The sequence below is a fragment of the Prionailurus bengalensis genome, chromosome E2, assembly GCF_016509475.1.
Source record: "Prionailurus bengalensis isolate Pbe53 chromosome E2, Fcat_Pben_1.1_paternal_pri, whole genome shotgun sequence".
Taxonomy (NCBI): domain Eukaryota; kingdom Metazoa; phylum Chordata; class Mammalia; order Carnivora; family Felidae; genus Prionailurus; species Prionailurus bengalensis.
Genome location: NC_057352.1, coordinates 57,447,727 through 57,459,101, shown reverse-complemented (window position 1 = coordinate 57,459,101; position 11,375 = coordinate 57,447,727). Strand labels below are relative to the sequence as shown.

At 51.9% G+C, this 11,375-nt stretch overlaps 1 protein-coding gene across 1 annotated transcript; it reads right to left on the bottom strand.

Moving 5' to 3' along the window:
• Positions 1–1,209: 1,209 nt before the first annotated feature.
• Positions 1,210–5,788, bottom strand: HSBP1 (heat shock factor binding protein 1). Its single transcript, XM_043599764.1, has 4 exons — positions 5,653–5,788; positions 5,151–5,217; positions 4,489–4,609; positions 1,210–2,787 (listed from the first exon to the last, which is right to left on the bottom strand). Exons 1-3 carry the CDS (start codon positions 5,695–5,697, stop codon positions 4,491–4,493), a joined length of 231 nt encoding a protein of 76 aa, XP_043455699.1. The 5' UTR covers positions 5,698–5,788; the 3' UTR covers positions 1,210–2,787; positions 4,489–4,490.
• Positions 5,789–11,375: the final 5,587 nt, after the last annotated feature.

The window sequence follows — 11,375 nt, the reverse complement described above, 5'->3', positions numbered from 1 at the left end:
CTTTACTGGAAATGAAACGCTGGAAAAACAAAATTGGTCAGCCGAGATCAAAGTGCTTTAAAATCCTGTGGCTTGAAGGAAAGGACCAGCTAGAGGCCCGGTGGGGAAGCGGATGGGCCCCCTGGGCTGGGAGGCGAGGCCCTTGGGTCAAACTTCCGCCTGTCTGGCTTGGCGCGAGCCCGTGACACTCCCGGCTCCGAAGTGGGTTCCTCGCGGTCTTCGAACGGGCCAAGGCCGGTGGGAGAGCGAGAGAGGCACAGACCTGCCCGCCCCGAGATCCCGGCTGGACCCGAGGCGGGCCGTGCTGCTCCGCGCGAACACCCGCCACGACCACCACGGCCACGCGCCCGCGGGACGGGCGCACCTAGCGGTGGCTGCAGCACACGAGGGGCTGGCGGGCCGGGAGGGGGCAGCGGGTGGACCCGGGTTGTGCCAGGAGGGCCGAGACCCGCTAGGCGGTGGGCAGCCAGCGCGGGGTGACGTAATTGCACGGGCAGCCGCATTCCCGGCTTCACCGCGGAGGAAAACCATCCCCTTGCACAGAAGTGAAGGCCTCACTGGGGTCACAAAGCTATTGGATATCAGGCTAAGTCAAGTCTTGCCCGGAGGCCTGGAGAACAGGTCAAGTGAGCGCTCGGGGATGCGGGCAGTTATAAATTGAATCCAAAGCTATTTATTGGATTACTTTAACGGCCATCTCCCCATGTGTATTTTACACACACTAGTTCAATCAAACGTTAATTAGGTGCTAAGTATAAAAAAAAAATCCTTGGTCAAATAATCTGGAAACTGGCAGGTGAGAAAGTTAAATCACGTGTCTCTGCTGTGGGACCTCAGAGCCTTTAATATGCTAATTTGCCCCGTGAATTTTCAGGAAGCCAATGGAGTAGGAGGCAAGTTTTCTAAGCCCAAGCGACCTAAAGCCTTCCTTCCCAGGGCCTCGCCCACGACAAGCGTCCCTGGATGTGCTTGGGGAAGGTCTGCGTCCGGGGCGTGGGAGGCACCAGCCACCCTCAGCAGTGGGAAGGTGGCTCGCCCTCTCACACGACACAGCCCTGCCCACACCTCCCTTTCCCCTTTGGCCTTGGGCTACGTGTATGCAATCCTGTGATGGTTTCAGCCCCTCGTCTGACACGGCGCGCACACCTATAATCTGAAAACGTAGAAAACCACACAAATCACTTGTGACACAAAGGAAGCTCCGACAGCAGGATTTCAGGCACCTTTATTCATAGCGGGTATTCCTGGTCAGGGGAGCCTGCCTCTGAAATCTTTGTCACGTAAGGAAGACAACTCCCACCCAAGTCCCGACAGCAATCGGCCGCATCACTTCCGCTCGCCACTGACCAGGCTCGCGAGCTTCGTGCACACGGGGCTCCTGTCAGCTGGAGGCCAGCAGCCCCGGGGCTCGCGGCTCAGCCGTGCACGGCGTGGCCTACCGGCCCATCAGAGGAGTTTCTGTGGCAGGGCAGTAACAGTGGGTCATTCACTCAGCTCAGAGGAAACTTACTCCTTTGTGTTACCTACGTTATTTATAAATACGACAAGTTATTTCTCAATAATATTATATATTTGCAATACAAACACGACTGGTGATATAGGAAACTTTAAAAAAAACTCACACTGTTCATTCAGGGTTTCTAAGAAGCACTAGACCATCCCTCAACTTTTCCCATTTTTTTTGTAGACGGAGTCACGTTTGCTGTGACAATCACAGGGATCTCGTGCACGGTCAGGGCCGGCCTCTAGGCTTAGCGCTCTGGGCACTGCCTTTTTGGCTAGTAGGAGTTACTACTCCTGTCTCGTAAGGTCAATAATAAAACCATTACTCTGTAAGAATTCAGGTAAGAAATCGTTTAAAGAAACAGTATATCTTAAAAACTTGAGCCTATGACGTCATTTACCATTTTCTAGCCGGGCTATGGCATGAACTTAGCATGATCTGCTCTCCGGTTCTGTTCCTTCTCCTGGTCAGTAGCTCCAAGACAAGACGGCGAGCTGGGTCGTGAAATCCTGCCAGATTTTCAACGAGGACTATCGTAGACGAACAGCACAGGGGCCTACTCAAGTGTTCAAATCTCATGCAAAACTCTAACTAATGAACGCCTCACTACATGAGGCAATTCTGTCATTTTCCAGATTTGAGAATTCTAACACACAGAAGCGGGAGTGGCCATTCCTCATTACTCTGGCGTCTGACCTCAGAGCCTTAAGACATCAAATTGCGGTTCAACTTTGAATTTTGGCAACAGGGCAGCGCCAGAGATTTCTGAACGAACAATTTTTAAACGTTCTGAACCACTTGAAAAGTATCACCGACGTGCTATTTGGTGTCGGCTCAACAGTCACTCTGTGCTGAGAATCAGAGAGTCGTCAACTTGCCGAACGTCTTCCTTCACAAAATCTGATTGGAACTGAAGGACCTACCATATGTCTAATAAAAATTTACACAGCAACTTTCATCAAACAGCAACTACTACAAAAGGAATGATAGAAAACGATGAGTTCACAAATATACACTAAAAAACTTGACAATTTTATGCAGGAACCGCCAAAGTTTTAGTGTTTAATATTTAACAGCACGACTGACCAAGGTCCAAGATGTGACGTTACCATGTTCAAGAAACTGGGGGGAGAATCACTCTATGAACTAACTATGTAGTATGTGTAAGAACGCACACTTTCTAACAGAAAACCTGTCTACGCATAGTAGTTGCTTCAGAAAGCCATTCGGTCTTCTCTTCGCTTGTAAAAACGGTGTTCCGGGTCTCAGGGTGAATTAGCAACCTGTTGGAAGAGAAAAAACCATCGACATGTTATGTTCAGAGAAGGACAAGAATGATACATACAATTAGCAACTATAAACCCTTTGAGAACCCTCTAGGGAGCTAAACTTAAGTCTCTCTGCAGACGCCCCAACAAAGATACAACAGATCGATTGGAAATCGTTACTTAAAAACTTCTGAATGCATCCCAGCTTCTCTTGCTGTTATCCCCATCACTAAAGTCTCCCAAGTTCACTTCACCTCCCGTCACTGCAGTTCTCGGGAGGATGTTCTCACTCACTGTGGCGGGACTTTGGACTGCCCTGCCATAGGAGGCCCAGAAGCTTCTACGACTGGCAGGGCATTTCCCAGGACACCCCTACCCAGGAATAAAGAGAGGACAACCCACCCGGAACTGTGTGCCTCACTCACACAGCGGATCAACCCAATCGGTAAGAGTAACAGCAAATTTCCAGGTCTTTTACCTCCCAAGTCTCTATTTTCTTGGACTTCAAAGCAACCTGTATTTTACGGCTACTTATGATTTGGTCCAGCCAGGACATGCCCAGCACACTTAAGAAGACAAAAAGGAATTTGGTGCCTTTGGCTGTGTATTCTGCTTGGCACCACAGTTACCGAAGATTCTCCGGAAACTTTATTTTTATAGTGAGTTTTTAGCTCACTGAATTAAACGGGATGAAAATGAAAATCCACTGAATTAAATGGGCTGAAAATGGGATGAGAGAAAAGGGAGTTTCAAAACTACTTCTGGGTTGCGATGAGGTAGCTGTCATCCTCACGGAAAGCCTTAAAACGAGAAAGTCACTACGGGGAAACTGGAGGCCAAGTGCATCTTGCAGCCTTGCTACATGGCTACTTTCTTTTTTTTTTCTTTAAAAAAATTTTTTTTTCAACGTTTTTTATTTTATTTTTTGGGACAGAGAGAGACAGAGCATGAACGGGGGAGGGGCAGAGAGAGAGGGAGACACAGAATCGGAAACAGGCTCCAGGCTCCGAGCCATCAGCCCAGAGCCCGACGCGGGGCTCGAACTCATGGACCGCGAGATCGTGACCTGGCTGAAGTCGGACGCTTAACCGACTGCGCCACCCCGGCGCCCCGCTACATGGCTACTTTCAATTATCAGTCTTTTGTCGGATATCTGGAACTACGTAGTGGGAATTTAAATCAAATTATTCGTCTTTTCTCGGGTATCTCGAACTACGTGGTGGGAATTTAAATCAACTCTAGGGTGAAGGCTTAACGTGGCCTCATCTAGTTCATTGAAGTCACAATCAGCTGCTGTCCTGGCATTTATCTAGTGCAGGAATTCAAAGCATTTATGAAGGCGGCAATGTGGGGTCTGGGTTATCAAAAAAAAAAAAATAAATAAAAAAAAAGAAGAAGAAGAAGAAAAATCTGCCAGTGGTAAGAATTCTCAGGCCAACGAAACGCATTTCTTGGGTTCTGGCTGCCATGATATAAACTCAGTGACTACCTAATTAATGTTAACCAATTACCTTAACTAATACGGATGCAGGTCTCATTAATAAACACTGGGAAAATAAACTCCTGCTAACGAATTCGGCATGAAAAATCTGCAAGCTCGGAGCCCGCGGAGGGGCCGGTACAAGAGATGCTCTGGGAAGTGACGGGCAGAAAGTCTGACCGCACGGAAGTCACCGCGACGCACACGCGCCATCCCGAGGCTGTCCCTTCCCTCACCTTCAACTCTTTGGCGTGGCTGGGATCTTGCTTTCGCCTTCCAGTTCTTCCACGCCAGCCTGTGTCATGAGGTCTGCAATGTTTTTCTCCAGGTCGTCAATGCGACTGCTCATGTCATCAAGTGGTGAAGTTAAAGGCCACATACAACCAACACCCCTCACTCCTCACCCTTCCCCTCCAGGGCCCCTGGAGACTTCGGCCCCCCCCCCCACAGCTGTCTCAGCGGAACTGCCTTTTCCAACTTCCTTTGAGTACCGACTTCTGCTGGCCAAGAGTGCGGGGGTCTGGGGGGTACGGTCACATCCCAGCCCTGCCCTTTACTAGCTCTGGGACCTGGGCAAGTTCTTGCAACCTTCCGAAGCTTCCGCGGTCTGCATGGGCTAACTAAAGGGAACATTGTCACTTCAGCAGTCTACACTGCTGGGAGACTGGAAGTCCCCCGCGGCCAGGGGTCCAGCTCAGCTGTATCCCCAGCCCTTGGCACAGTACCTAAGACTACATCCAAAATCAGTACCAAAAAAAAAAAAAAAAAAAAAAAAAAAAAAAAAAAAAGAAAAGGAAAAAAGGTGGTGAACGACCGCCTGAGGCTGTCCCGCAAACCTCACGTTTGTCAACACCGCCGCCCGGACGCAGGCGAGGCTAACCACGCGTACAAAGGATATTTCTGCCAATGATCTGGTCGGACATGGTCTGAAATTTATCTTGCATCTGTTGTAGGAGCGTCTCCACCTACGAAACAGTGACACACGGCACCTCGCGCTTGCCCCGAGACGCCAGCGCGGGGTCAGCACGGGAGGGGGTGGGCCCGGTGCCCGTCCGGCCGGGGCCTCTCCCTCTCCGGGTTTCGGTTTCCCCGCCCGTCCACTGGGCCCTTTCCCGTCGCGGCCGCTGCGAGTCACAGTTCGCCGGGCCTTCCTCTCGTTTGGGCGGCGTGGAGGCCTCGGGGCGTGAGGGGGAGCGCGGGGAGAGCGGGGGGTGCGGGGACTGGGGGTCGTCCGGGGCGGGGGGGACGGCTCAGGGACAGGCGAGCGCGACTAAGGGAGGGGAGGCCGGGCCTGGGGGCCTCGGCCGGCGAAGCCTCTGGAAACCCGGCCCCGCGCGGCCACGGAGAGGGCGCTTCGGTCAGGGGCTCCCGCGGCCTCGGGCCCGGCAGGCGTCCCTTACCACCGAGGTGAGGTCCTGCATGGTCTTGGGGTCAGTCTCGGCCATCTCCCCGGTTCCCAGCTTGGCGGCGAAGTCTCAACGGTCAACCTGCACTTCCGTTTGTCCGCGCACACGCCCCGCCCCTTGCGGTCTCCTCTCGCGAAGGAGGCAGGCCGCGGGACCGCGAGGCGTTGTGGGACTCGTAGTTCGCGGCACGGGCCGGAAGGGAGGGTCTGCGTTCTCGCGTTTCCGTTCCAAGCGAGGCCCCGCCCCTGGAGGCCCCGCCCCGCACTGAGCCCGGGTGCAGAAAAGGGGGCAGGCCCTGTCCTAGGGACCGCGGGAGGGGGTGGTGATCTTGGCCTTTTCTCAGGCTGTCGTTAAAGGCCATGCTGTTTTGTTTGGCCTGTTGGGACGCACTTACTGGGCGCCTGCGAGGTCCCAAGCCCAGGACTGTGCCACCGCCTGCCCTCCAACAAAACCCTGCAACCCCCGAGTAGGGAGAAGGGGGTTGGGTCACTGGAGCCGGAAAAATGAGGCCCCGGGTGTGAGAGGCACGCCCACCATGCACACAATGCCCAGCTGCAGGCCTGGTCACACCCTAGACCCCAGCGTTCCTCCTTCTCCCCAGGAGGGTCGAGTGGAGGTGCTGCACATTTGGCACACTTGGGCAGGTTGTTTTTGACTTTGCAGCATAACGTACGTTCCGGATGGTGCAGAAATCCCAAGTGACTTTTTACCGAGTTAACCTGTTAACCAGCTCCAGGGCAGGAAACATGACCGGCCTCCAGGAAGCCCCTCACCTCAGCCCCTTTGCTATCACCCCCCAGCCCACCCACCCACGAGGGGCACAATCGTTTGTCTCCTGTGTTTCCACGTCGTGTGAGTGGAAGCAGACGGAAGCTCTCCCTAGCGCCCGGCTCCTTTCATTCAACATGATGGCCCATGCTGTTGAGTGGTCGAGGTGGGGGCAGCGGCGGGGTTCAGCGGCTGGATTTGGGTGTTTAAGGAGGGGGCTGCTGCTGAGTTGGGACCTTGAGTTCCAGCCTCACAGGTGGTCTTGGGATTGGGCCTCATTAACAAGGGGGTAGGTGAGTCCTGGGACTGAAGGCCTGTCATGTTCCAGCAACTGTTCACACAGGGTAGCTAATTTAAGGACTGTGGGGCTCAGCAGCAGCTTGATTTTAGCTGCAGAGAAGGCTGTAGGCCTCCACCCCCCCCGCCCCCCCGCCCCCCCCCCCCGCCAGCATTTGTAAAAAACCTGGGGTGGGGGGCTGGCCATGGGGAGGGTAAGACTCAGCTCTCTTCACCAGCTCTGCCCCCTGACTTCACCCACTCGTGTCTCCTCGCCTCTGCCCACCACCTCCCTTTCCACCCCACCCCAGACCTTCTTTCCCATGACAAAGGGGCAAACCTCTGTATTTGGTTGTTGTTAACTGCTATGTGGTTGGTACTTTACCTGATTACTTAAAATAAACACCTCTCTGTGTTCTAACCTAATCCTCAGAAGAACCCTGTGATATGATTACAACCATTTTCCAATTTTGAGAAAACGGACTGGAGAGGCTAAGGCTCTTAAACCGGGTGGTCACATTAGGAAGAGACAAGATGTGATCCCAGGGCTTTCTGACTCTACCTTCTCCTGTTTCTATCATTCTAGAATTCTCTGAGTTGCCCGAGTTTAGAAGCAATGTTGCACAACAGGGCACCTTTGGCATTTTGGGTCATAATTCTCCGTTGCTGTGGGTGGGTGGGGGGTGCGGCGTGCCCTGTACATTGTAGGATGCCGAACAGCTTCTCTGACTTCTGCCTACTAGATGCTTCCACTTCTAGATACTCTAGACTGCCCACTGTCTCCAGGGGTTGGGGGGAGTTGCCCTCAGTTGAGAACTAGTCTCTTTAGAAGGATCTATGGACGTTGCCTAGAATTCTGTTGACTCTGTCTTCAAGTATGAATTTATTTTCAGTTGGGGCATTCCTTGAGACTATTCCTCTGGATATATTGACATTGGCCTATCCATTGACATTGGATAGGTTTCCTGGGCCTGCTGGAACAAAGTATCACCCACTGGGTGGCTTAAAACAACATTTATATTCCCACAGCTCTGGAGACCAGGAGTCTGAAAGCAGGGTGGCAAGGTGTTGGTGCCTCTCTCCCAGCTTCTGGTGGTTGCTGGCAATGCTTGGTGGCCCTTAGCTCATAGATGCACCTGCCCATCTCTGCCTCCATCTCTTCACATGGGCTCCTCCCTGGGTGTGTCCTCTCCTTAGAAGGTCACCAGTCATGCTGGATTGGGGACCCAGCCTGTTCCAGTATGACCTCATTATGCCTAATTACCCCTGCAGAGACCCTGTTTCCAAATAAGTTACATTCTGAGGTATTAGGGGTTAGGATTTCAACATGTCTTTTTTTTCTGGAAGGGGTGGGGGACCCAATTCAACCCAAAGCAGCTGGTAAAGTTACACCACGTGAAATCTGCAACCCACACCGTATTTTATAAAGTGTCTACATAAAGCTCTGGGATAATTTAGCTGGAGAGCAGCCAAGGCTGGGTAGGATTTCAGGCCTTCTTGCTTCTTGCGCCAATTATTGGGGCTCCCCCACTCTGCACAGAAGCCTGGATACCCACACTCTGGATTTGCAGCCAGATTTGGCTTATGGCTGTGAGCAACACAGAATGGGAATTAGCATGAGGACCTACAGTTTTGGTGTGCGTGTGTGTGTGTTCCTGCAGGAGACTTGAGTCCTTTTCATTCTGATTGAAAAGTTCTTTTACATAAACAGCAAACAAACTTGACACCGTCTAAGGAAGCCTTTTTTTTTTTTTTTTTTTTCCACTTAAGCAGAAAGACGGCATACTTTTTTTGTGTGGAGACCAAGGTCTTTTATAAAAGACCACTTTAATTTTTTTTTTTTAAATTTATTTATTTTTTTTAATTTTTTTTTTCAACGTTTATTTATTTTTGGGACAGAGAGAGACAGAGCATGAACGGGGAGGGGCAGAGAGAGAGGGAGACACAGAATCGGAAACAGGCTCCAGGCTCTGAGCCATCGGCCCAGAGCCTGACGCGGGGCTTGAACTCACGGACTGTGAAATCGTGACCTGGCTGAAGTCGGACGCTTAACCGACTGCGCCACCCAGGCGCCCCAAGACCACTTTAATTTTTTAAATAAATTTTTAAAAAATGTTTATTTCTTAGAGAGAGAGAGAGAGAGAGAGAGAGTGAGCACACACACAAGCTGGGAAGGGGCAGAAAGAGAGGGAGACACAGAATCTGAAGCAGGCTCCAGGCTCTGATAGGTCAGCACAGGGCCTGATGCGGGACTTGAACCCATGAACTGTGAGATCACGACCTGAGCCAAAGTCAGACACTTAGCCGACTGAGCCCCCAGGTGACCCAGAGACCAAGGTCTTTTAAGGAGCTGCTTTACACAAAAATTTCCCTGATTTCCCCCCAGGTGACCCAGAGACCAAGGTCTTTTAAGGAGCTGCTTTACACACAAATTTCCCTGATTTATAGTCGTGGCTGATACACTTACTCTGTGAGGTTGATATACTGAACATAACTGAATACTGTTCCATTAGCAAAACTATTGAATTATGTGTAAGGCACAAGTAGTTAACCTTTAAAAATGCAGCTTTGAACAATCCTCGTTTAAACCTTGATTAAAAAAAAAAATCTGTGTAGATGAATTGCGTAACTGAAGTCATTCCCTTTCCCCCTTCTCAGGACGGTTTGGTTTTACGTGAGTCAATGTGGCACTTTCCTGCTGGGTCCCTGGTTCCAGCCGGGCTGGCCCCGCGCCCCTCCTTCCCCCGGGCCTTGCATCGGGGGAGGTGTCCCTGCACGAGGGTGGTCACCGGGCAGTGAGACGCTGCGTGTGCCCTGTAAGCAGAGACGGAGCGGTCCCCGCAGGCCCCTGGAGAACCTGCCACTCACCTTCTCCCTGACTGCACCTGCTTCGGCGCCATAGGCCCAACGCTGGTCTGAGCTGCTGTTCGCCTGCTCTGCTTTTCTCCCCGGCTGTCCGGCTGTCCGGTTGTCCCATGCGGCTGCGCGGGAGCACCCCCTGCCCCAGGGCCGGCTGTGCCGCTGCGTCCACCGGGGGCCTGGGCGCGCCAGCCCCCAGCCTTGCGTGGACGCTCCAAAGCTCCCCGGTCTCTCCCAGCCCAGGGTTTCCTTCCTTCAACCTCAGAGGATAACCTTGTATTCTGTTTTACAGGGACAATAGAGACTACCATCACCTGTGTCCTACCGTCACATAAGTACCCGCCCGGGCATCATTCCAGCCCTGTCTGCCTCCAGAACAGGTGTCGGCCTCCCGTGGGGGCTGGGCCCTGGACCCCTCAACCCGCTCCGGGAACTCGCCTCCTCCACCTGCCCCGCCCCTGCCCGTGGACGCCTTCCTCCCAGCATATAAAAGTGGGGGGTGGGGGTGGGGGCGGGGAAGGAAAACAAAACCACTCCAGCAAGGTGCCCCTGTGCCATTCTGTGCCACCACTCAAGAGCCAGGGTTCTAGAAAGAGGAGGACACGTCGCCTTCAGTTACTGGATCTGAGACGCTCCCTTCTATTCACGCAGTTTTGCTTGTTTCCTTTCTATCAAAATGTATGGAGGTGATTCTGGATGGTTGGAGGGCGTGGTCTGCACGAGTGAGACTCACCTGGGAGGCAGTTGTTCAGTCCTTCCTCATTTCACTTTGCTGGCGAAAGGTGCAGGATCCCTGTGGGGTGTAACTGAGTCTGAGTCCCGGCTAAAGCTAGGTCATCTCTCCTTTTCACACAGGGGAGTATCCTGCCCAGACCTTCAGTGCACATAATGTCTAGCTAACAGGTAATTATCTTCTTGGTTTTCATTGCATTTATTTTATTATTATAAAAGAGAGAGAGAGAGAGAGAGAGGCAGAGAGAGAGAGAGAGAGGCAGAGAGAGAGGGAGACAGAGAATCCCAAGCAGGTTTGGAGCTGGATCCCATGAACCATGAGATCATGACCTCAGCCGAAATCAAGAGTCTGACCCTCACCCGACTGAACCACCCAGGCACCCTATTTTATTATTTTTTAAAACCACTTTATTGAGGTATGAGTGCCATGTAAAAAGCTGTACTTTTTAATGCATTCAACTCGATGAATATGGGGATAACAATACGCCCACGAAACCATCACCGTTGAGATCATAAAGATACCCATCACCTCCCAAAGTTTCCTCTTGCCTCCTTTATTATTCATGATTTTTATTTGTGTGGTAAGAACACTAAACACTTAGGTTGGCACGTTTTTAAAAAAAATTAAAAAAAATTTTTTTTTCAACGTTTATTTATTTTTGGGACAGAGAGAGACAGAGCATGAACGGGGGAGGGGCAGAGAGAGAGGGAGACACAGAATCGGAAACAGGCTCCAGGCTCTGAGCCATCAGCCCAGAGCCTGATGTGGGGCTCGAACTCACGGACCGCGAGATCGTGACCTGGCTGAAGTCGGACGCTTAACCGACTGCGCCACCCAGGCACCCCTTTAAAAAATTTTTTTAATGTTTATTTATTTTTGAGAGAGAGAGAGCGCAATCAGAGGAAGGGCAGAGAGAGAGGGAGACACAGAATCCGAAGCAGGCTTCAGGCTCTGAGCTGTCATGTCAGTACAGAGCCTGATGTGGGGCTTGAACTCATGAACCATGAGATCATGACCTGAGCTGAAGTCAGACGCTTAACTGACTGAGCCACCCAGGCGCCCCTTGGCACGTTTTTTATAC